Consider the following 26,760-nt stretch of genomic DNA (forward strand, 5'->3'; position numbering starts at 1 on the left):
CTGCCTCCCACATACAAGCCCAACCCCACTGCCTCTCCGCTGCTCCCACACCCTCTCCACTGTGTCCAGAAACAAAAACCAGCAAAGCAGCCAATTACCTGATGTTCTCCATTTTTCATGAGTAGAAAATCAACACAAAACATACTCTATTCTCGACTTCCACATGTTAATTTTGTGGTGTGCGTCTAAAAGTGGCCAGATCAGCCTCTTATAAGTGAGCCGACAAGTTATGAAAACACCCAGCATTTAACTGCACTTCAAATTAAGAATATATTTCCAACTGTGGGAACAAGTAATTGGATCCCAAGAAAAAAAACGCTCAAGGAGTGAGTATTTTTGAATTTTAATAAGGGCTTTGGATGTGATGTGCGGTGTAATTACTTGTGAAATGAAGCCTTTGGATCAACATAAACCGGCATTCACAGAGTGTCGGAGACAGAGAGAATTCAGGACTTTCACTAAGCTGATTACCGGCCGATGTGATCTTCGTTGGAACTTTCCTCCCTTCCCCCTCCATAAAATTGACATCCTAAAACGATCCCATCAACCCCCTACCAGCCTCAGCATCTGCCTGAACACCAGCGAGTCCAGTGATGAACCAGCACAGCCATCAAATCTGCAGCATATGGCAGTCACTCTCCACTCTACATTCTGGACAATTAGGGACTGAATGAAAACGCGTGCAATGATAGCAGTGAAAAAACCTTCAGAAAGGAGGAACATGTTTGTCCTTTTCAAGTTCACATGCGTCGGCGGGGCTGCCTGACCTTCAGCCGGACGTGATTAATGGGGAGTACGGTAAAAGAAACAAGGGCTCAGCCAGGGCTTGCAGGTCTAAGCTGCACTTGTGCACAGTCAGCACCACAACATCAGAGAGTGGCTCTGGCAAGTGCTGTGATCAGCAGTGATTAACACTCTGCTTAAAGTATGAGGGAGGCACAGATTGCGATGAATCCCAGTGCAGGCAAACATTTAATACAGTGCATGAGACCACTAAGCTCCCTACACGGGCACATTCCATTCCTGTCTTTCTACTGACTTCAATCCATGATATTTGTGCTCCGTTATCACATCCACCCTAAGCTGGATTTCCCCACAAGTCAGATGCTAGTTCCTCTGACTTGATGATATCGCAATCGTTAATCTTCGGGCGCAGCGAGCTCACTGGCATTTGTCACTGACACCAAAAGCAGAAATGAGGCCAAGAAACCTTTGCAGAATGAGTTTCGTCAACACAGCTAAGTGAAGGGAGATTTAGCCAAGAGAGTCTCTGTCATTTTCTGTTTGCTTACTGTGTTGTGGGGCACAGCTATCACTGACAGGGATGTGTTAAGGTAGATGGGGGATTCAGCAATGGTGACGCCATTGTATATGAAGGGATAGTAGGCGTCTTGCTCTTGTGTAGACATTCTCGTCTGCCGGCTGTGCTGCATGCAAAGGTGGACAAAATACCACAGATTCAGGCGACTACAGAAAATGTCGGTGGTACTCAAGGATTCAGGCAGCATCTGTGGAGGGAGATCCAGGACTATCATTTCAGGTTGATAAAAGATCATTAAGCTAAAACATTGCCTCTGCTTTTCTCTCTCCACTGTTGCCATTTGACATGAGTTTGTCATAGAGTCCCTTCGGCCCAATCTTCCCATGCCGACCAAGATGCCCCATCTGCACTAGTATTTGGCCCATATCTCCCCAAACCATCCCTGCCCATGTACCTGTCCAAATGTCTTCTATTTGTGTTTAAGAATTTGCATCCTGCATTTTTGTTTACGAATTTGGCTTTCAAATTGAACATTGCTTCATCACAAGTGTGGACTGACCGATGGGTTACACACATTTATTATCAACTCCCTACTTCTGTATTCGATACCTGCAAATGATTAAGTGGCTCAGTGGCGCAGCGGGTGGAGCTGCTGCCTCACATTGTCCGAGACCAGAGTTTGATCCTGACCTCTGGTGTTGGCTGTGTGGAGTTTGCACATTCCCCTTATGACTGCATGGGATTTGTCCTTGGTATTTCAATTTCATCCCACATCCCAAAAACGCATGTTTTTTGTAGGTTTATTGCCCTCTGTAAATTGCCTCGTGTGTCGGAAGTGGATGAGAATGCGGCATTACATAGGACTGGTGTGAACGGCTGACATGGTCAGATTGGACTCGATGGGCTGAAGGGCCTGTTTTCATGCTGTGTCTTTCAAGCAATCCATTAAGCCAAGTATTTGCTGTTGCAACTGTGATCCCATCTGTCTTAGCTCTATTATTTAATATAGCTGCTCACATTTCAAAAGTATACTGGAATGTGTGAAGACAAATTTTAATAAATTGGGGCAAGTCACGTTTCACAATCTACCTTCGCTGCAAACCCACTGATGCCAACCTACACTTTGGCGCAAGAGCCCGTTGTTAGCTGTTCTCGTCAGCTTCATATTGTTTGCAGGTTCCCGCACCCATGCCTCCAGTCTGACCATAAATAACCCAGGCAAGTGACTACCTGGAGTTATAGTACCTCAGCAATGAATTACTGTGCATTATTCCACTGACCCGACCTATAAATTTCCCTGGATTAGGGATTGAGTTCACTGATAACAATTCTATTTAGCTCATCAGCAAAGGAACGCTGTCAGCGGCAGAAAAAACTGCCACAAGACCAAAGTAGTAAATAAATGTGAGTTGAGTTTTTACAATCATGTGGTACTCACTAAATTTATACAATTTGCCCGGGTAAAACCCTTGGCTGTGACACATAATATACTTATTTTACTTTGTGAAACTGGTCAGGCAAAAGCAAATACCTAGAGATTTATTCCTTAAATGTCAGCTGAGCCTTGCTTTAGCAGCCCTGTCTTCAACAAGCTGATCACTAAGGCAGCATCAGCCCTGTGATACCTCGCTCCACGGAGCCAGTGAACGGGTGGATGTGCGGGAACATGCCTGGGAGGGGTGCCAAACCACAACGCCCCGGCTCACCAAAAACAGGCATCCATCCTTGCTTCTCTTGACAAGTCTCAATAAGATAGTGCAGCCTACAAACTCAAGATGGGGAAACCAATCAATGAAATCAACTCCAATTGCACCCATGGTAACAATGCTCATGGACAAGTCTATCTGATAGTGTGCATTGTCACAGTACAGAATGCCGAAACGTTATTCGGTTAAATTACTCAAACCCTCCTATTACAATCTTGTGCCTTGATCAAGTCCATGAGAGTTGAGTATGCTGCAGCAAGATTCAGGATGACCAGAATGCCAAGTGGGTTGAGTTTGTAACAAAACACAAAGTGCTGGAGGAACTCAGTGGGTCGGGCAGCATCTGTGGAGTGAAGGGACAGATGCCGTTTCGGGTCGGGGCCCTTCTTCCGTCCATTCCCTCCACAGGTGCTGCCTGACCCGCTGAGTTCCTCCAGCACTTTGCTTTTTGCTCCAGATTCCAGCGTCTGCAGTTCCTCGTGACACCGTGCTCGGATGTGAATTGTACAAGAATCTCTCAATTGGTCATGAATGTCGTTCTCAGCATCGTACCCATCTCTCTGCGGCTGGCAGGTGTGGTGGTGGGGGGGGGAGCAGATCATTGATGATTTGATGTCAGAGTGCAGGCTCTTTAACCATGATGATGTGTTCTTTGCTGTTGTCTGGCTGATCAACGGAGGACAAAGGCTACACCCACAAATTCCCATTGATGTCAGCATGAGAGGAGACACACAGCACCTGATCCGTAGCGTTATCCAATGTGCAACTCAATCTGGCAGCAATGTCAGCCACACAGGCAAAAGGTGTTGGAAGGAACTGCAGACCCTGGTTTACACCAAAGATAAGACACAGAATGCCGGAGTAACTCAGCGGGACAGGCTGCATCTCTGGAGGGAAGGAATGGGTGACGTTTGGGATCGAGGCCCTTCTTCAGACTGAGAGTCAGGGGAGAGGGAGACAGAGAGATATGGAAGGGTAAGGTGTGAAAACACAGATCAAAGGGGACAATGTTCAAGGAAATGTAGAACTGTACATTGTTAGCTGAGGAGACCGTGACAACGAAGAATTCAATCAGTAAAATCTAATCAGGAGGACAGTGAAAAGAGGATGGAGGGACAAAGGGAGAGGGAAAACAAGGGTTACTTGAAGTGAGAGAAATCAAAAATCATACTGCTGGGTTGCAAGCTGCCCAAGCGAAATATGAGTTGTTGTTACCTCCAATTTGTGTTGGGCCTCAGTCTGTCAGTGGAGGATGCCCAGGACAGAAAGGTCAATGTGGGAATGTGGGGGGAGTTGAAGTGTTTAGCAACCAGGAGATCATGTAGGCCTAGGCAGACTGAGCAGAGGTGTTCAGCGAAACGATCGCTGAGCCTGAGCTTGGTCACTCTGATATATAGGAGTCCACACCTGGAACAGCGGATACAGTGGATGAGGTTGGACACAGAGGTGGACTGTGGACAGACTTGCTGCCGTGGTGATGTGGTTGCACCTTGGAACAAGTCCCAGTGAATCAAACCCAGCATCAACATCACTTTTACACACAGTTTGTGCATGAAAAGCAGTGCCTGATGAAACCATTTTCTCAACCAATGGGGTATATTTTGCAATAAACTATCAATAATTCATCAACGTTGCTTCTAAACTTTTTTCTAAGTTCCAAATAGTTTTGGTCTATTATTGTCACGTGTACCAAGGTACCATGAAAAGATTAGTTTTGCATGCTATCCAAACAGATCAGACATACTATGCGTAGATGCAATCAAGTCAAACTCAAGTGCAATAGATAAAGCAAAGGGAAAGACACAGAGTGCAGAATATAGTTCGCAGCATTGTAGCGCACCAGTTCCGTTGACAATATTCAATGCTCGCAATGGGCTAGAGGCTTTATGCATGATGAATCTTTCCCACACTATTCCGTGCCTTAGCTGGTGCAGGCAAAGGTTAAATCCATTCTCCAGTGCTTCACAGCATCCATTAAATTGTACTTGATTGGGACCCCTCCTCAAATGACACTTTGGCAGAGTCAGTTACAACGGGGATATCACTTCCAGACCTGAACATTAAAAGCTGCGGCCCAAAGTGCAGTGTTTCACAGGCACTTCCACCAGTCTGAGATGCAACCCAGCCTTCCTAACAATAACATTACCGCTAAGCCTGCTGTCTTAATTAGTTTCAACTGATACAACCCAAATATTCCCTTTGTGGTATTTAACGTTTCAACAAATAAAGCGAATTCTATTCGAGAACATGCTTAGAAATCTATTACCTCATCATTGGGGAGTATTAAGTCAACCCCAAAATATGTTTTTGCATCCTTACGCTTTGTCCAACATAAACCAATTCTGCCAGACAGATTCCAACAATAATACACAGTCATTGGACGGGGCAGACTTGAGAACGTTTGGTGCACGTATGATGTCACCTGGAAGCTTAAATTAATTTCCTGCACTTGACTTAATTCACTTGAGGATGAAAACACTCTCTCCCCCTGTAAGCACAAAGAATCTTGACACAAAGGTTAATTGCTTTTCAGTTTTATCTTTGTAAGGTAATAACACACACAGCTATTTCATTGAAACATTTTTTTTTCTCTCCAGGCTTTTATTTGTGTTTTACTTCTCGTCGTACCAAATTAGTCACCAGTTCCCAGCTTGAGGCAAATTGGGGTTAGTCCTCTTAGAACAGTACTGCTGCATTCAAAATGCTGCGTTCACACAAGAACAGCTTTCTCCTCAACAACCACAAGGCTCTGGAACACTGCGCAACATTAACTTCAGCAGCTACGATCAACCATTGACAGTGTCTTTGATTGCTCTATGGATCTTGTTTTTTTGTGCTATTATGATCACCTAGTATTATGGTTATGAATGTCTTGTATTATTGATTCTTTATTTGATGTGTTGTTGTATTTACAGACCCATGAAGCTGCAGCAAAAAGAGAATTTCACTGCTCCGTTGCCGGTACATATGACAATTAAACACTGTCGACACTTGAAATGGCCCTTCAGCCCACCGAGTCCATGCTGACCATCAAACATTTATTTACGCTCCTCCCATCTTCTTACTCTCAATGCCATCAACTCCCTTCAGAGGTTCTATCATTCACCTCCACACTTAGGGTGGCATGGTGGCTCAGCGGTGGAGTTGCTACCTTACAGCGCTTGCAGCGCCCGAGACCCGGGTTCGATCCCGACTACCGGTGCTGTCTGTACGGAGTTTGTACGTTCTCCCCGTGACCTGTGTGGGTTTTCTCTGAGATCTTCGGTTTCCTCCCACACTCCAAAGACGTACAGGTTTGTAAGTAAATTGGCTTGGTAAAATGTAAAAATTGTCTCTGGTGTGTGTAGGATAGTGTTAATATTCGGGGATCGCTGGTCGGCGCGGACCCGGTGGGCCGAAGGGCCTGTTTCCACGCTGTATCTCTAAACTAAACTGGGGGCAATTTATAGTGGCAAATTAATCATTCAACCCACACATCTCTGGGATGGAGGAGCAAACAGAAGCAGCCAGAGGAAACCCAGGCAGTCAGAGGAGAGCATGGACACTTGTTGTGTAGGAGGGAACTGCAGATGCTGGTTTACACCAAAGATGGACACTGGAGTAACTCGGCGGGACAGGCAGCATCTCTAGATAGAAGGAATGGATGACGTTTCGGGTCGAGACCCTTCTTCAGATTGGTTTGCAATCTAAAGGTTTTTTTAATAAAGTGGTTGCATTGTTGACATGTTGAACCCGATTGCCATCAGCTCAACTGCTAGAAAACAGTGTCCCTGAACACAAGGGATGATAACCACACTTCAATATCTTTGTCACGACATTTCCGTTCACATGCCATCATGCTGATTACGATGTTTAGATGTGGTAGAACAAAGACAATCAGACATTCTTCTCCCAATTATAAAGCAGCAAGCAGATAAATGAGCAATATTATTGCAGTCATTATAGAACACTTTACACCAGGGCATTAAAGCCGCTTGGCACTGACATACAATATAAAACTGACCTTTGTATCCTAATCTCTAATGTCCCATGGTTATTCACTGATATCTAGTCCTGCCCTGTTCTATTGATATTGGCTCCAGAAAGAATTCTGATCTAAAACAGTCCCGTCCAAGACATTGCTAAATTCCTTTGAAGACAGCTCGGAGAAAGAAACTATGAAATGTGATTCATTGGCATTCAAACTGACACTTCAGAAAGATTTAAAGGATATATGGAAAACAAGAGCAAAACACAAAACATTTTAAACTTAGACCCTCTCAGCCTGCCCTGGTACGGGACGTTTTGAAAATCACCTCAGGCAGCAGCAGAATGTCACACAAAAATGCACGTGGCTTTATAAATTGAATGAAAGGTACAGCATGAAAACAGTTCCCACCGAGCCCACACTGGCTATCGATCATCCGTTCACACTTGTTCCATGTTACCCCACTTTCTCATCCACTCCCGACACACGAGCGGCAACTTATAGAGGCGAATGAACCTACTAACCCGTACGTCTTTGGGATGCAGGAGGAAATAGAGCACCCATGGTCACAGGGAGAACATGCATAACTCCACACAGACAGCTCCTGAGGCCAGGATACAACCTGGGTCTCTGGTACTATGAGGCAGCAGCTGTAACAGCTGAGCCACTGTGCACCCCTCATGCCCTTTAACCCCATCCTTGTGCCGTGACCTACTCTGTATGAACCACCTATGAGCAGGCATTGGGGAAATGTTTCAGGCACAATCACAAGCATAAGCATCCCTCTGAAATGGTCTCTTGTATACACTCCTTGATAATTTTATTCCCTGCAACCCATTTAGCATCAACTAATGACAACCAGATAACTTTGTAGAGATATAAATCAAACTGGCTCTACAACAAAAAGATTTTTTTTAAACAATCATAGAGGATAAGTTTCCTTAAACTTCAGAAACTGCCAAACATGTTTGCAAAGGAATGGAAGCTTCAGTAGTACAATCCACAAGAGGTGCCTTCAGCTGAACAGAGGAATACAATCTACAGGAGATGCCTTCTGCAGTCGAGGGGAGCAGAGTCTAAAGGAAATGTCTTCATGGAGTTGCAGTCACACAGCTTGGAAACAGGCCCTTCGGCCCAACTTGTCCACTTCAACCAACATGCCCCATCTACACTAGTCCCACCTGCCCACGTTTGGCCCATATCCCTCCAAATGCTGTGTAAATGTTTCTCAAACAGCTGCTGGGATGCTACATCACCGACTAATGATATCGCCACGTTCTAATGATGTTCACTCGCCCCAGTCTGACGTGCTGGAACAAAGCGAATTTGGCGAGAGACTCACCTCGCGATCTTTGAGCTTCATCGCCAGCACGAGCTGGAGTCGGTGGTTGTTGAGGGCCTCGCGGTAGTTGCCGCTGGAGAAGAATGCCGATCCCAGGTTGCCATGGGCCCGGCACTCGCCCGTGTGGTCACCTGCGGCAGAGGAACAGAGAGAGTGAGCTTCGTTTTTAAAGACGCGGACAACTCAAGGGCGTCACGTACATCGTTTACCTTCACCAGCTCCAGTTTCTCAGACCACTAAAATTTAAGATCAACTATAATGTAGATCATGAAGAAAATGTCTCTGGAAATAAACACATAGAATATGTTCTTTATCCCTATTTTCAACTCTCTTTGGAACATATGGATCCCTAGGTGCTTGGCAAGCGACCAATTTTACAAATGAGGTTAGACATCAAATTTCAACAGATTATTCGACCATTGAAGACACATTTTCTGTTCTCCTTAAACCACTGCCAACACACCACATTCTATCAGGAGTCGTGGCAGAGGTGACGGAAGCAGCAAACCTGGCCCAGGTTGACATTGCCAAGTTCTTTCAATGTTTTGAATGTTCCCAAGTACATCCCAAGTACGTCTCTCCAGCCAAGGTGAGTGAAAGTCAATTTTGTGTAGCTTGTTCTCACAATTAAGCAGAAAAGCTTCATTGAAGCTTCATTGGATCATTCTCTCCAGGGCTGGTGAAGCCCTCTTCTGGGGCAGTGTCCGAAAGAGAAAGCCAAGGTCTTGGGCAGAGTTGAGCAAGCTCCTCAAAGGGGGAGCTACCATTTCTTCACTGTTTTCTAGACTTGATAAAGGTCTCTGATTACTGTACCCAGAAAGTTATGGAATTAAGAGCAGAAAGTACAGGGACTTTGCGGGGGCCCTGCCACTTAATATCATCCTGAGTCATCTCAAGTCTATGTTCCTAACCAATTTTCACATTCTTCAATTCCTTTAAGAGTTAAAAACGTGTTGATCTAAGCACTGACTATACTCAGCAGTGGCCAATAACTCACAAGATTTTGAGAAAGGTAATTTCTCCATTGTAAATAACTGACCCTTCATCTAGCAGAGACATTGTGGGCCGAAGGGCCCGTTCCCGTGCTGTGCTCTTCTAAGTTCATCATGGGAAAATGTCCTCTTATTCGCAGCACTCTAACCAGTGGAACTAACCACCGAGCATTGGCCTTGTCAATCCATCTCGGAATCACACACATAGTGCGTGGCAGTGAACCTTTGTTCCGCCACAATTTCACAATTAATTTGTGAGTGGGTGATTTCATTCATATCCCCACATGGACCTTCCATTCCCACGGTGAAACTACGCACATTCTCTGCCTATGCCTCCGTCACTTCCAACTCCCCACCACAGAACCTGCAGAATCATCTGCACACTCAGGGTAGAATTCCCTGCCTCCACCCAAACCAGAGTGTGAGATGACATGGATCAGAGGAAAGCCAAGGCCACTGAACAACTCATGGGGAACGCCAATTCCATCCAACAGGGCGCTATGCTGACACATTGATATTGCTTTATTATTGTCACATTTATCGAAATACAGTGAAAAGATTTTGTTTGCATGCTATCCAGTCCAATCACACCTCACATGAGTGCAAGCAAGCCACACACAAGTATAACAGGTAGTGCAAAGGGAAAAATACCAGAGTGCAGAATGTTGCATTACAGCCCTCTAGTGTGACAGTTCCAGGGGAAAAACTCCAGTGTCTGCAATGAGGTAGGATGGAAGATCGAGACTTCCCTGTAACATATGGGAGGACCGTTCGGTATTCTGGTAACGGCGGGGAAGAAGCCGATCTTGAGCGTGGTGGTATGTGACTCAACTAGAAGTGTTGCCACATCACAACCAAAAGCAATCCTGACTCCCAGTGCCATCGGTGCACATCCCCCCCAGTGGCTGCTTGGGATTTCCCCGGGGGTGCTCCAGTTTCCCCCCAACGTTCCAAAAACATGTGGGTTAATTGCCCCACTGCACAGCCGAATCCGGAGGGAATTGATGGGAACGTGGGTGTTGGTGGAAAAGATGCTTAGTGGCTGGTACACAAAAAAAGCTGGAGAAACTCAGCGGGTGCAGCAGCATCTATGGAGTGAAGGAAATAGGCAACGTTTCGGCCCGAAACGTTGCCTATTTCCTTCGCTCCATAGATGCTGCTGCACCCGCTGAGTTTCTCCAGCTTTTTTGTGTATCTTCGATTTTCCAGCATCTGCAGTTCCTTCTTAAATAAATGTTTAGTGGCTGGCACTGGTTCGATGGGCTGAAAGGCCAGGCTAGGTGGGCCGAAGGGCCTGGCTTGGTGGGTTAAAGTGCTTGGATCAGTGGCTCGAACAGCTTGGCTCCCTGCTGCCTGATCTGACTCCACAGAAACTACCAATCCACCTTGTAAAGTTGTCACCACTTTCATGAGCTTTCACGTCAGCTGACAAAGCTCCTGGGCCTCACATCAAATGCGTTGTGGTGGCCCGTGACGAGTGTCCCTCGGCTCTCCCCCACCCAACCCGCCAAGGTTAGCAACTCATCACATCAAAACAATCCCAACGATAAACTTCAGAAACGTCTTCACAACCTAAGCAGAACCGCCATTTCCAGTTCCTTCTTACTTTTGTAACATGTGTTACTTTCCAATTTAAAAGCAGAATTTTCAAACCTATTAAGGTTTGAAAAAACGAGTAACCAAAACATTAACTTCCTTCCTCCAATCAATACACTGGGGTAGAAACGATCAGGTCACGGGGAATTTTCCCAAATCCCACACAGACATTAAGTTTCATTCTGATATTAAACCCATTAAAGTCCTTCCCTTAAATTATTATTCTTTTCCTTGCAGTACTGCTAATGTTATCCGCACTCCACAATGAAAATGGATACAACACCTAGTCTCCCATTTCCTTCATGTCCATAACATTCTCACCTGCGCTTTTCATTAATGGGCCCACAACCCCTTTTCCATATTCTCCACATGTTTGAAAAGAAAATATACTGTCAGTATTAATCTGCCTCGCATATGCTGATCATCCACCACTCTAGCACCAGATTGTTTCCCTTGTATTCATGGTGGCTTTAGTGTAATTCTCCTGTACTGCTCACAACTCCACGCTGCCTCTTCCTGTATGTATTGTCCTTGGCAATTGTATGAGCCAGTGCCCTGAAGCAGACCTGTGTGGCTGCATGTTCTGCTGGGCTGAGCCTCCACTAACCCAGTCCTTGCACGGACGGACGGCATTGCCTAATTTTGTTCAATTTATGTTGCAGCAGCTGTCATGTGAACTCGTATACCAATTATGTCACAAGGTTGAATACACAATGTAAAGACCCAGGTAGTGACTCACAACTTGCGATCATTACGGCGACATTCCAATAAATATTCAAATATTAGGCCGGGCAATAAAATGTGTAAGATATTTTAAATCCACCAACATTATAAATTCAGCACAAGAGCTTGTGCTCATTAGAAGAGATGCACTTAATCCACAATGTATTTGAACAGCCGGCTAATTCTCAGGGGGCAGCACTATTTATGAGAGGTAATTAACCCCGGATTCCTGCAGATCTATTTAATTAGAAATCTTGCATCATCCATCACCTATTTCAGAAGCATCACACCTCGGAAATGACACACTTCAGGAAGTCACGCCTCGCCACGCCGTGTGTTGGTGCTTCAGGAATGGACGACTGGCTGGAACTAGTCAGCCAGTTTATCGACGGCGAGGTGAACCTGGCCTTTTCAGCATTATACAACGGAACATTAATTTTTGGTGGAGCAATATACTATGACAACCATTTCCAATTTTTATTTGCACCACGCTGAAAATTCATCTCAATAGTGCTTTTTTTCCCACATATGCAACTCCACAGTGAAACCCTTTTTGCCGATATTACATTGGCGCCATTATTCAAAGTCCAAAGTACGGTCGGCCCGCGCGCTCGATGTACTGGAGCAGTTCCCTCTCCTCGTCCGGCCATCTTTGTGTCGTGGGCGCCTCCGTGCAGCCCACCTGAAGGGCCTGGTGGCATTATCCCGATTTACCCTCCTCAAATCTGATTTCTCCAGCTCCCTCCCGGTTACAACATCTGCCGAGCCTTCGGGCGAGTTCCCAATCCCGTCGAATGCAAGCCTTCGGGCGAGGACATCTATACTAGTACACAAAGCTGTACCTTGTGTCTTTTATCATGCTGTGTAATGCCCAGAGTTACTCAGAGCGCCAGGCAGCATCTCTGTACCAGCACTTTATGTATTTTTTTGTAAACTAACATCTGCAGTTAACATCACCCCCTGCAAATGGACGCTGCCTGACCCGCTGCGTTCCACCAGCACTTAGTGTTTGGGTCAAGATTCCAGCATCTGCAGTTCCTTTTGTCTCCTTCGTCCAATATGAGACTGAGTCGGGAAGAGAGCCAGTCTGGTGGAACGCAGCGGGTCAGGCAGCATTGGTGGTGGGAAAACTCAGGTGATATTTAGGGTCGAGGCCCTTCTTCAACTGGTGGGGAGAAAGCTGGAAGAAAACGCTTCCACCCTTCACCCCCTCCTCCTCTACCACATCAGTATGAAAAAAGGTCCCAACCTCAAATATATCTGAGTTTTCCTTCCACAAATGCTGCTTGTCCCTCCAGCACTTTGTGTTTTGCAGGGGGTGATGTTATTCCCAGTACCACTTCCCTGTGAGAGTCCTTCAGTGGAACTTAGACCAAGCCGTTCCACCTTCTGCCACTCTGGGATAACCACTAATTAATGGCTCTGCAACCCCTTTTGGTCCATTATATCAGTTGGATCAATTTCCCCAACTCCTTCCCACAACGCGTGTACCTTCCTCTTTTATCTCCCATTCTGCCGACAATCACAACAACCTCTCACATGCTCACGATTCTCCAAACTGCACTGTTGCTCTCGAGCTACAAATCCTCCCAGGTTACCAATGGCAACCTCAATCCACAATCCCAATCCTGCCCTGAGCACTCCAGGGTGGCGGACAATGCGTGACCCTGCCTTGCCTCTGCCTGAGGCCAAAGGCAACTGAGATGTGCAGCAGTCTGATGACGAAGCCACGAGTGGGACGGTGATCGTGACAAAACAGTTAGTTGTGGGCGCGCTAGTATTCTGGGCCCGTGTCTTTGTATTTAACCAATGAATCTTCACAAGCAGAAGGATTCCAAATGAACATGTAAGCACAGAATGACAGTGTAGTTACAGCACAGCGGGATGTTCAGCCTGAAGGTTATGAACATTCCAACTAATCCTATTCCCTTTTCTCGCCCACAGGACCTGCTAACTCTCGGATAAGCCTCCAGCTCCCGTTTGACTGCTGTCATGATTCTGCCTCCATTCCCACTTCAGGCAACGGATTTGATTCACTGTGAAAAATAAATTCCCAAAACATCAGTTTTGCTTCTTTTGTCAATCATCCTCGTTCTATGTGCTTCAGTTCTTGCTCCCTCCGCAACTGGGAATAGTCGATCTCTTTTGTCTACACGCTTCATAATTATGACAACTTTTTATCACTAACTCTCGTGACCTGGCCTGCTCCAAGGAGAACAACCCCAGCTTCTTCATGTAACTGAAGCCTTCCACCCTTGGAATCATTACGGCGGAGTTCTGTTGTATCCTCTTCCAACCCTTCCTGGAGTGAATGGCATGTAAAGATGGCCACAATGCTCCAGTTGTCGGATTCCTGTTCAATCGCAGCTCCACGGGAGTTCCTCCAGCACTTTGTGTTTTGCTCAAGACTCCACCATCTGCCCTTCCTTGTGTCTCCTCCATTTGGAGCACACTTGCTTCTGCTTTCACGTTTCTGCTTAACTATTTCAACACTATTCACAGCACCAGTGATTTTTGGCTCCTAAGCGAGGCGTGCTGCATTCCGTATCAACTCCCATTTGTTTTTCGCACAAACCTATACTGGCCCAATCATTCTGGAATTTCAAAATTCCTTCCATCGGTTCCATTGCCTCTCCCAGTTTGTTAAGGTCAGCAGAGTTGGCCACTTGACTTTGAGTTTGCGCGTGCAGGGCGGCATTTAAATAAATAGGAACCAATACTGGACCGAGCTTTAAACCCCAGGGCCTGGCACTAAAAACCTTCACAGCACCATCTCAACATAAATCTTGCAGTGAGTTCTCATTGTCTTCTAGAACATAGAACAGTACAGCACGGTAATAGGCCCATTGGCCCACGGAGTCTGTGCCGAACATGATGCAGGACAAACCAATCTCATCTCATCTGCCTGCCTATCATCCATCTCCCTCCATTCCTGACTATCCAAATGCCTCTTAAACGACACTCGAGCCTGTCTGCTCCCAGGGCTTGCCCTGAATCATCATTGCTTTAAGTCACCAGGAGCTGAACATACGTAACTTATCACAACGGACTTCAGACAATCCAACACCTATTATGTTCTATGTGACAATAATAAACCAGTAACAATACCAATTAATTTTCACAAGTCAGTCGGATTGACCAGATTGGATTTTATCTCAGAATCATAGTCGGCTGCCATTTTGTAAACTGCTGTACAAATAACCATTGTCATATTTATCCGACATGTTCAATTCCATTCACTGAAATGGAATAAAATCAAAACTGATGAATATATATTAGTCTGTGTTCATCTTGTTCCAATTTTAAAGGTGATAGGATATTGTCCAGCTGGCTTTGTCTAATGATACACGTTCAATGGCGAAGAGTGCTTCACAGATCTGCTCCATTGTTGATCAGTATTCAGGAACATTTCCATCTGCACTTGGGATTTCTTTATTTTATCCAGCTCTCATTTGCAGCAAAATAATTGATCTTCGCGGCAGTTCACTAACATTAAAATAGTGGTTTCTCTGTTTCAGGAAGGTACCTTAATCATAATATCCTTGTGAATCCTTGGGGGGGGGGGGGGGGGGGGTACAGTACAGCCTTTTAAGTTATTATCCATCAAGTGGCCGTCAGCCGAGACAATTCTTTGCAGATTTGATCTGTTGTCTATTCCATTATTTTTAAACTGATCTGCTTTCTTGCCTGCTCCCTCTATTCTGCTCTGCTTATCCGTTTGATTTGTTGTCTGTGTGGTTCCATGCTGAGCTCAACATCTTCCATTTGCACTGTGAGGTGCAGAGTGTCTCTATTTGCACTATTTTCCTTCATTTCATTTTTAATTTGTCGATGCATTATGTGGTTCGCCCATACCACTCTGAGTTCCAGTAGCACTGTCCGCTCAATGTTATCCCTTAGCAATTATTCCATACTGGTCCATTCAATGACATCAGTTGATTTGATCCTTATCGTTACCTTTATCAGGGAAGTGCTATCCAAATCGCCAGGTTTTGAGCATTTCCAACTCCCAGACATTTCACCTTGACTTTGTAATGACTCCCCCGACACACACTGCAGCATCCATTCCTGCGCATTATCTGTGTTACAAATACCAGGTCAAGACGAGCACTTAGCCCTGCGCCTTCCCTGACACACTGGGTCACATTACAGCGGCCAATTCATTCATCAACGCTGTTGCAAAAAAAAACAAAAAACATCTGAGCTCGTTTCCCAGCTGATGTGGGGCTGCCCTTCCAGCAGGAAGCTGCTTTCCAAATGTCAAACAGAACGACTTTGACTCCTGGCAGCTTGGAAAGCACTTTGTGGTGAAGTGTAATGTGCGGAGGACAGAGATGAAGGGTTGGCAAACAAGAGCTTTGTGAGAACTAACTTTTTGTGCTTCTGCTACATGACCTCAATGCCCACAGCAAACGAGGAGAGGCAGGTCATTCAGCAGCTGCAGACCCATTGGGCAGGTTGAGGTGAGATCACTGCAGGAGATGTGCAGTCTGTGAGTTGCAATGACAGCAAGGCTGAGGATTTACGAACAAATAAGGGGCATGAATGTAAGGGCAGGTACGTGGATGAAAAGGTTTGGCCTGCAGGGCCAAATGCAGACAAGTGGGACGAGCTCAAAGAAACACCTTGGTCAGCATGACCAAGTTGGGTCGAAGAGCCTGTTTGTTCTATGCCGTTTAACGCTATGATGACATCTGTGACCATGTCACAATCAACAATGCATGAAATAGCGTGTGTGGACATCTCTGCGAGGTTTGAAAATGGAAGACAAAATGTCAGATGTACAAAATGCTACAACATTTATTAGATAAACAAATCTTTTTTAGCGAGCTGCAAAGTATGCAACACATTCCTGTGATAAATTTCTGGGGTAAATCTGTTGTATTCCACTGGTGGAATGTACAAAAATATACACTTCGCCTGGACCTCAGTGCACATCAGAACAGGCATTTCAGGTCTTAAGCAAAGCAAGTCCAACACAGAATCAAGGAGTACTAACACAGATCCAAGCCCACTGGCCCGCACTGCCCATGACAACTCTTTGAAAGAGCTATCTAATTAATTCTACCCCTCTGCTCATTCTCCTTAACCTTGCTTGCAAAGGTTACATCACAATATAGACAGAATAAGGTGGAGTAACTCAGCGGGACAGGCAGCATCTCTGGAGAGAAGGAATGGGTGACGTTTCGGGTCGAGACCCTTCTTCAGACTGATGCTGCTTACCACATTATTCTATTCCCTTTTAAACTCATCGATTCTTTGGCCATTTACAGATCTGTATCCTTTGTCTACTGATCCTTCCGACACAAAATGATTCCCTTTTTATATTATGACTTTCACCACCGCTGTCAAATCTCCCCTAGATTGCCACTGCTCTGCGGACTAGACGTTTCTCCACTCTAAAGTTTTCATCGTCTTCCAGTAATTTTTTTTCTGCGCCATCTCCAAGGCATATTTCTCAACCAGTGCTCAAGGGTACAATAATCCAAAGAAGCATGCAACATAGCTCTTGCTTCTCTTCACTAGAGCTCCACTAAACATGCCAAGGATCCACCGCACCTTTCTCAATGTCTTTCTCAACTGTACCTTCACATGCACAGACTTATAGCACCAATGGATCGTCTCCTGTGTCCACTTCAAAGCTGGATCATTCCACCTTGCCTTTGCTCTGAATGAATAGCTATCACATTTTTCAACAGTAAATGTCACTTTTATTCCTTATAAAGAATGTGGGCATCACCAGTAAAGGCAGCTTTTGATGCCCAGCAGTAATTGCCCTTTCCCCTGCTTACGAAATGAAGCACCACCAGCGAGCTCCTCAGCCACTCGGTGCAGAATTAAGGTATTTGACTCATTGATGAGGAAGGAAATTGAATTCATTTTCTAGTTGGACTGTTGTGCGGCTCGGAGGCTAACTTGTAGAGGATGTCATTCCCCTGCACCTGCTGCAATAACAGTTGTAGAGAGAAATAACGATAGATCTGTGAGCAAACCGTGTGCTCCATCCAGCTAGGCTACGTGGGAGTGAACACTTGGCGTTCTAGAGTCAAGGGCCTGTCCCACTTTCACGACCTAATTCACGACCTCCGCCGAGTTTGCCATTGACTCATACTTGCAGCATGGTCGTCACGAGGTCGTAGGAGGTTGTAGGTAGGTCGTAGCAGGTCGTGATGCTGGTCGTAGGTACTCGTGGCATCAAGTAGGTCGGGACGTTTTTTCAACATGATGAAAAATATCCACGATTAAAAACGGTCGTGAATTAGGTCGTGAAAGTGGGGCAGGCCCTTCAGCTGTCAGCTTTGCTCTGGAGGCTGTGGAATTTCTCGAATAATATTTCACCACAATTCTTGTTTATGACTGGATGCTGGAAAGAGTTTAGAGGGTCAGGTGATGAATGACTCTTCATCAGAAGCCCACTCACTGACCTCTTGTGACAAATGTTTATGCCAGCGATCCAGTTAAGTGCCGATCAATGTTGACCCCAAGAACTCTGATAGTTGGCGACTCAGTCCTGGTGGAGCCATTCGTTGGCAAGGGCACATCTTTAGACTTTAGAGATAGAGCTTGGAAACAGGCCCTTCGGCCCACTGTGTCCATGCCGACTGACGATCACCACATACACTAGCACTGTACCACACACCAGGGACAATTTATAATTTTACTGAAGCCAATTAACCTACAAACCTGTACGACTGGAGTACGGGAGGAAACCGGAGCACCCGGAGAAAACCCATGCAGGTCACAGGGAGAATGTACAAACTCCGTGCAGACAGCACCTGCAGTGAGCTATGAGGCAGCAACTCTACCACTGTGCTGCCCTTGCTGTACCTTTTTAGCAAAGGGGGAGGATGATTCCCTGGTGCTTTTGAAACCCAGGATTACTTGCCACTTATCAGCCCCAGCCTGGTTGTTGTCCAAAGCTTACTGCACACAGGCTTGCTTCATTTTCTAAGGAGCTACAAAAGGAATAGCACAGAAACCATCTCCACTACTGATGTGGCAGGAAGCACAATAAAGTGGAAGAGGTTGATGTGTGAAAATTGTCTAGAAGGACTTCTGAGGCTAATACGAGGCTAATAACCAGTTAATTATGCATTTTCTCAGATCACTAGTTTGTCCGAGCCATCTTGAGGTCTGTGACTATCCTACAAACCATTTACTGCTCGAGCCAGTAATGTGTTCTCAGCAAACTTGAAATTAGATCCTATCACTGCTAGCTCTGCTCACATTTAACATCAGAGGATGCGGTGGTTACAACAGAGGAGCCTGGTCACCACTGCTTCACATTGTGTCTCTGTGCCAGATTCCTCATTCATGCTCTCACTGCTCCTCCTTTCATCCCAGAGCTCACACTAAAACACAACGTTATTGTTCACAGAAAGACCATATGAACCTGGCCATGCCGCGATCTGTTACATCATTATGAATCCTGTTAGAGCCACTGCCTCATAACACCATAGATCCCGGTTCGATCCTGCCCTTGGGTGCTGTCTGTGTGGAGTGTGCACGTTCTCCCTGTGACCGCGTGGACTTCCTCCGCTTTCCTCCCGCATCCCAAAGACGTGCGGGTTTGTAGGTGAATCGGCCCTCTGTAAACTGCCCCTAGTGTGTAGGACGTGGATGAGAAAGTGGGATAACATAGAGCTGGTGTAAACGGGTGATTGATGATCGGTGTGGCCTCAGTGGGCTGGAGGGCCTGCTTCTATGCGTTATCTCTCTAATTCACAGGTTCAACCTTTATCTTTTGTTATCCTGTCCACTATCTCGCCCTTTGCTGTGACCTTGGAAGGATGGGAGAGTGAAGACAGGGATGAATTACTCAGACATTCTCCCGGATTCCATCTGCCAACCCACCTCTCTCTCCCCACTCAGCCTAATGTTACTTTCACAATCTTCTTCCACATTCACCTTGAATAACAGGGAGGAATTCTTCCAAAGCATTTATTTATTTATTTTATGCCATTCCTCATTTATTTGTTTATTTTATGCCATTCCCTATTTTATTTACATTCCCTGTATTTCTGAATTCAGAAAGTATTCAGACCCCTTCAATTTTCCACATTTTGTTACGTTACAGCCTTACTCTAAAATGGATTAAATTCTTTTTTTTTAATCATTAATCTACGCACAATACCCCATAATAAAAAAGCGAAAACAAGTGTTTAGAAATGTTTGCAAAGTAATTAAAAACGAAATAACAAATATCACATTGGTGCGGACTCAGTGGATCAGCGGGCCTGTTACCACACACGTTTAAAGACCTAAGCAAATCAAGTAGCATTTGTGGAGACAAAGTGATATTCGATGTTTGCTGCCGAATCTGCTCTCGAACAGAAAATGCTCACTACCTCTCCCCTGCTCTCACTGGCTGCCTTTTCTGATACATTCTTGGATGGGTTCCTATATTAAAGCTGTTAGAAAGACACAATTGTGTAAATATCTCAAACTACTTTACCCAGGCACTTAGCTAACCACTTTGCTGAAGTCATAATATCCCTTTATGATAAAGGGGATTCTACTGAAAACTCTGCGAGTCATTTTACAGTCAGCTGGCACTTGACTGTTGAACAACAATCCTTTGCAAGGCCTGAGGAAATACGCTGGCCCCACTTTCGAGACATTAAGTAGTTACCATCAGGAAGAAAATCAGCAAATCCCAAGTATTGACATAATCCCAGTAAAATACTGTGTGCTTTCAGTGAAATCTTTTCCCCATTTTATTGTACCATTATGAGGAGTAATTTCAATACTTTTCAATGTAATTGTGCTCATTTAATTCATCCTCAAAGGCTTCAAATAAATCCAGACTGAAATCTTTAGTCTGTGTTTGCTTAACTTTCCATGCCCACTTAAACCAGCCCAACGAGGACTCTGTGAGGCTGCCAAAGCTAATTAAGTTGAAGAGCTTTCTCGTAGCCTAACATACACGGAATAGCGGGCCATCAGAAGTGAGCACCAGATGAGTGTCCAATGGAGGAAGTGGGGATGGTTTGGATACAGAGCTGGCCGGTTCTGTGCTCACAGGCAGGCGGGAACACCAGTGTCCAAGCTCAGTCCATGGCTGGCCCAGCCACTGGGTACCACTGGCAAGGAAAGAGTCGAAGCAGGAGCATCTTGAGGTCAACTGCAGGCTAATGACTACTGCAGCTCAAACATTTTCCAGACTCACAGCTGTGCAGCCCCTTTCCTCCCCTTGAGGAAACACCAGATCGTCTCGATCTCTGAAAACCAACAGGAAATAACTGACTTTCTTTCTTTGCATTTTTTTTTTGTATGAAGAATGTTCAGCGGTGATGTATTGGATTCAATGCGGAGTGCACCGACTGACAGGCACATCTTAAGGCGTGCAAATGTAAATGTGTGGACTGTGATTTCCAGCTTCTGTACATGCAAGCCTGCAACTATCTCTGCATTCCTGCAGTGGAAGGGAATGCAAGTCGTCGACCAGCTGCAATGTTTACGGATGGCCTCAGAGAGAACCTGCAGCTGGAAGGAGGTGTGCTCGCAGTCGTGAATATAATGGCGAGCACTCCTTTCTTTAAAAAAAAATGGTCAATCAGGTTTTTCCACATGTAATCAGTCTGATGAAGGATTGAAGAAGTGGCTCAACGCCAAACATCATCTCTCCAGAGATGCTGCCTGTCCCGCTGAGTTACTCCAGCATTTTGTGTCTATCTTCTGGCCCAAAAATGTCACCTATCCATTCCTTCCGCAGATGCTGCCTAAGCTGCTGAATTCCTCCAGTACTCCAAGATTCCAGCATCTACATCGTCTTGTGCCTCCACCAAACGTTCATGATAAGAGATCACCCACATCAATGAACTTAAATAAACTTTGTGTAAACTGTGCTTTTCTTACTCACAGCATAAATAAATATAAATAATGAGCTTTCCCTGCAAAATACCATAGATCCTGACTCTCAGACTGAAGGGTCTCGACCTGAAACATCACCTATTCCTTTTCTTCAGAGATGCTGCCTGACCCGCTGAGTTACTCCAGCATTTTGTGTCTATCTTTGGTTTAAACCAGCATCTGCAGTTCCTTCCAAAAATTCCACAGATAAATATCTAGACATGAACATAATTCAATGCCATTTTCTTTGTTCTGATACCTTCATGCTGAAAAATAATTTTATTTCACAATTACCGTCACTATCTTAACAATGGCTTCCCGGCTTTTATCCCTCTTCATTCTCAGACTTTCCCCCTTTGTTTGGGAAATAGAGGCCGGGTTTCTGAATGGAACATTTTGACGTGGTCTCTCAGCAGCCGCTATTTGTAATATTTATTTAAATCCCCGGTTCGACTCCCCAACACGTGGCGTCGTTTACGAGCCACAAAAGGGAGGGCAGCAGAATGAACTGCTGGTTGCAAATGCACATTCAACTTCACGGGAGTAGACTCCGAGAGCTGTAGTGGGTGAGATTCCTCATTTAAATGTCAAATTCCCAGCTCCGAGGAAGGAGCAGAAAGTGGCACTGAAGAAACCGGAGAACGACACACGCAGATCTCGGATAAAAATATTGTTACAGTAATTTCAATCATTATAAAACACATTATAAATAAATGTCATAATTTTCTTGTGAATTTCCTAATTGATGAAAATTTAAACGCCTTATTTTCATTAGTAAGTTCCCAGATGGCAAACACATGGATTTTGGAAAAAATATATTTGAGGTTGTTTAATATTTTCTCCTTTTCCTTCCTTTTATTGGCAGGTTTCCCTGGCTTTTCATACGTGATTCATTGCTTTCATTATATCTATGGCTGTTCCTCACTGGTAGCTCTGAGTTTCGACATGCTTTTTTTATATTTGATTTATATTGTTTTGATGTCTTATGAATACTAAATTTAAACCAGTTGTGTACATATGCAACACTTTATCTCTTCAACTACAGTGGGTTGTTCAGTGATGGACAAAACTGTGTTAAACACCATATTTATATATGAGACATTTAGATTTTAGAGATACAGCGTGGAAACAGGCCATTCAGCCCATCAAGTCCATGCCGACCAGCGATAACCCCATACACCAGCACTATCCTACATGCTAGGGACAATTTACAATTTACCAAAGCCAATTCACCTACAAACCCGCACGTCTTTGCAATGTAGGAGGAAACCGGAGCATCAAGAGGAAACAAACACAATCACAGGGAGAACGTACAAACCCCGTACAGACAGTGGTCTGGATTGAACCCGGGTCCCTGGCGGTATGAGGCAGCAAATCTACTGCTGTGCAGCAATATGTTGGTTACCAGGCAGAAAATTATAGCCAGAAGCTAATTGAGATGTTCAGACTATTTACATTCAGAATTTCTGACAAATGGCTGTGACACAGATTTTGCTGTTTGATATTGCTAACAAAATTGAAAGCAATCTCAATCTAAATAATATACTAATACATTAAAAATAATGCCTGCAATTTCCTGAAAAATATCAATCTTCAAAACTGAAGATTGCAATACCATCACAGAAACCAGTAAGGAGCTTCAATAATGGAGCCCTGGGAATGAGCGACTAACTAATCAAGCAATTATAGGGAGCAGGGGGAAGGGTTACACAGAGATTAGTGGGGTCTAGGACGTTAACATGACCTGCATTCTTCAACCGTCCACGCTGGAAAGGGTGCAGAGAGGATTCACGAGGATCTTGCCAGAACCCAAGGACCTGAGGTTAGAGGGAGAGGGTGGAGCTCAGAGGTGATCTTATAGATGTGCATAAAATCTTGGGGGGAATGGATGGGGTGAATGCAGAGTCTTTTAACCAGGGTAGGGTCAAGAACCAAAGCACAGAAATTTAATTTAAGGTTATACAGAACGAGCTGCCAGAAGAGGTGGTTGAGGCTGATACAACATTTAAAAGACATTTGGATGGGTACATGATAAGAATGATCCCACTTGGCACAGCACCAAACACAGACAAGTGGGATCAGCTTAGATGGGGCATTTTTGGTAAGCATGGGCGAGTTGTGGCAAAGGGCCGGTTTCTGTGCTGCAGGACTCCATGCCTCTATTTCTGCACAGAATATCACTGCGCTGCAAGATGTATAATTTATTTTAATCTTTCTTTACAATTCTATCATTGAGTGAAATGTATGGACTGACATTTCAATGCAAAATAGGACACAAAATGCTGGAGTAACTCAGCAGGGCAGGCAGCACCTCTGGAGAACGTGAATAAGTTACTTTTCGGGTTGAGACCCTTTTTCAACGACTGAAGAAGGGTCCCAACCCAAAACGTCACCTGTCCATGTTCTCCAGAAATGCTTCCTGACCTGCTGAGTTACTCCAGCACTTTTCTGCATTAACCATCATCTGCAGTTCTTTGTTTCTGTAATCTAATATTATTTTTCGCTGTAACTTTGATTTTAAACTTCTGTCCACATTTGAAGAATTATCAATGAGACGGTCAAAGGTTTATAATGCATGAAGTATTTGTGACCGACCGGCAGACACTTAATAAATGCTTTATTGCCACGTGATAAGACACAGTGAAATTCTTTGCTTTGCATACCGAGGTATGCAAAGAGTCGCTATATAAAGGGCGCTGACAAAGTTACAAAGCATCCCACACCAGATCTTCCTTTGTTACCCCCCTCCTCGCCCCTACCTCATGGTGGTCCCCCCAGGCCAGGATCTCCCACACCACCCCCTCACAGCGGTCCCCTCACGCCGGGTCCTCCTCTGTGCATTTCCTCAGTGGTGAGTTCCACACGTACCTCTGAGGCCGTGGATCACTTTAACGTTCAGTGCTGTGGAACGACAGCCCCCCCCCCACCCCTCACCCATCTTTCCCAAGTCCCAGCTCCTGGTGGGTTCAAACCAGCAACACGCCTCTCTATAGTGTGTACACTCAGTGTGATTCCACCAACATGACTCAGAGTAGCACCTGAGCACTGAGCAAGATACCAATGTCTCTAGTATCTCTGATGTCTTTTACATCTCTAGCTACCTTGTAATCAGATTTTTCCTCCCTTGTTCATCTTTTTTTTTTTTAATTGCCTTTTAAAATATATTTTCTCCAATCTTCCAACCTGCCATATAGCTTTGCACAATTAAATCCTTTTCAGACTATTAATACCTTTAACCATAGATGATATTGTCCCCTGGGACTTTCCCCTTCTCATTGGGATGGATCCACTTTGTGTGTTCGGAAGCATCCCTTAAAATGCCCATCACGGCGTTTTAGTTGAACAATCCCTTCACATAATTTGCCAGCTCACTTTACAGCCTTCACTTTCTGACAAGCTCCCATTATTTCATCCGTTCTAGTCCGTCCTACCATATGGTTACTGTTAGTAGACCTGTACTCAAGTGGCTGCTTCCCTTCATTATTTCTCATCTCCACCCAAACTGTTTCCATATCCATACAAAGGCGGGATTATCATTTTGCCGTGTTACCCAGTAGAGCAACGCACTCGAGGTGACGCTCTCCCTCGTCCTGGGTCAGTCAGGCCATAGTGGAGAGACACAAAATGCTGGAGTAACTCAGCAGGACAGGCAGCATCTCTGGAGAGAGGGAATGGGTTGAGACCCTTCTTCAGACCCCAACTCTACTTCATTCTACGCCAGATTCACGCCCTCAACAAACGCTTCCTCGCCTCCCTGGACTGAGTCTGAAGAAGAGTCCCGACCCGAAACTTCTCTCTAGAGATGCTGAGTTACTCCAGCATTTCGCATCGATCTTCGGTTTAAACCAGCACCTGCAGTTCCTTCCTACACAGGCCATAGTGGAGGAAGGTTTCAACACTTTGGGAAATGGATGAACTGCTACAAGTGCATGAACTTCGGCACTGGTTCGGCGGCACGGTGGCGCAGCAGTAGAGTTGCTGCCTGACAGTGCCAGAGACCCCGGTTCGATCCTGACTGCGGGTGCTTGTCTGTACGGAGTTTATACGTTCTCCCCGTGACCTACGCGGGTTTTCTCCGGGAGGTCCTTTTTCCCTCCCACACCCTAAATACATAGGCTAATTGGCTCGGTATAGTTGTAAATTGTCCCTAGTGTGTAGGATAGTGTTAGCGCGCAGAGATCGCTGGTCAGCGCAAGGGCTTGTTTCCGCGCTGCATTTCAAAACTAAACCAAACCACAAACTCAGCCAGAACGCACTCATGGTGAAAGCAAACATTCAATGAACAGTCACTGACCTGAAACATGAACCCTGCCTCGCAGCCCAGATGAACGCAGGGCAGTTCAGTATCAAACACAATCAGTTTCCAATACTGTTCCCGACCCAACACCTCTGCTGAGTCTGCCTAAACCTACATGATCTCCTGGTTGCTAAATACTTTAGCTCTCCCTCCCATTCCTATACTGAACTTTCTGTCCTGGGCCTCCTCCATCATCAGAGTGTGACCCAGTGCAAATTGGAGGAACAGCACCTCATATTTCGCTTGGGCAGCTCACACCCCAGTGGTATAAACATTGACTTTTCTAACTTCAAGTAACCCTTGCTTTTCCTCTCTCTCCATCCCTCTCCCTTCCTAGTTATCCGACCAGTCTTACTGCCCAACTGATAATATTTTACCTCGTATGTTTTGTTGTCACCTTCTCCTAGCCAACAATGATCTATTCTACATTATCTTTGATCTCCATCTCCTTTGATGTCTCATTTTCACACCTCACCCTTCCTTATCCGTGTTTCCCTCTCCCCTGACTCTCAGTCTGAAGAAGGGCCTTGACCCAAAACGTCACACATTCCTTCTATCCAGAAATGCTGCCTGTCCCGCTGAGTTACTCCAGCATTCTGTTTCTACCATCAGTAACAAGTTCCAGTTAAGAGCCTGTCCCAGTTTCACAACCTAATTCACAACTTTTTTTTTACTCGTGGACATTTTTCATCATGCTAGAAAAACGCCCCGACCTACTTGATGCCATGAGTACCTACGACTAGCATCATGGCCCGCTACGACCTATCTACGACCTCGTACGACCTTGTGACGACCATGCTGCGAGTATGAGTCGAGGGCAAACTCGGCAGAATTCGTGAATTAGGTCGTAAAAGTGGGGCAGGCCCTTTAAGAATGTTGTGCTGGTGTTACACCATCTATGCCGATTTGCCCAAAGCAAAATAATCTTAACAACTAACTAAATAACTCTATTTATTTGTCTTTTGGATTTATATATACTGAACTTTTTGTTGTTGTTTATTATGGGTTTTACAGAGTACTATGT

The 26,760-nt window shown here is 45.1% G+C and overlaps 1 protein-coding gene across 4 annotated transcripts in view; it reads right to left on the reverse strand.

Annotated features, from left to right (window-relative positions):
• The window catches only part of ttc28 (tetratricopeptide repeat domain 28), a 530,600-nt gene that overhangs the window by 193,880 nt on the left and 309,960 nt on the right, over positions 1–26,760 (reverse strand). For all 4 annotated transcript variants that reach the window (XM_033043376.1, XM_033043375.1, XM_033043374.1 and 1 more), the window contains exon 5: positions 8,277–8,407. In XM_033043376.1, the coding sequence (XP_032899267.1) occupies positions 8,277–8,407 (131 nt within the window). The remainder of the gene's footprint in view (positions 1–8,276; positions 8,408–26,760) is intronic.

Source organism: Amblyraja radiata, chromosome 25 (assembly GCF_010909765.2).
Source record: "Amblyraja radiata isolate CabotCenter1 chromosome 25, sAmbRad1.1.pri, whole genome shotgun sequence".
Taxonomy (NCBI): Eukaryota; Metazoa; Chordata; class Chondrichthyes; order Rajiformes; family Rajidae; genus Amblyraja; species Amblyraja radiata.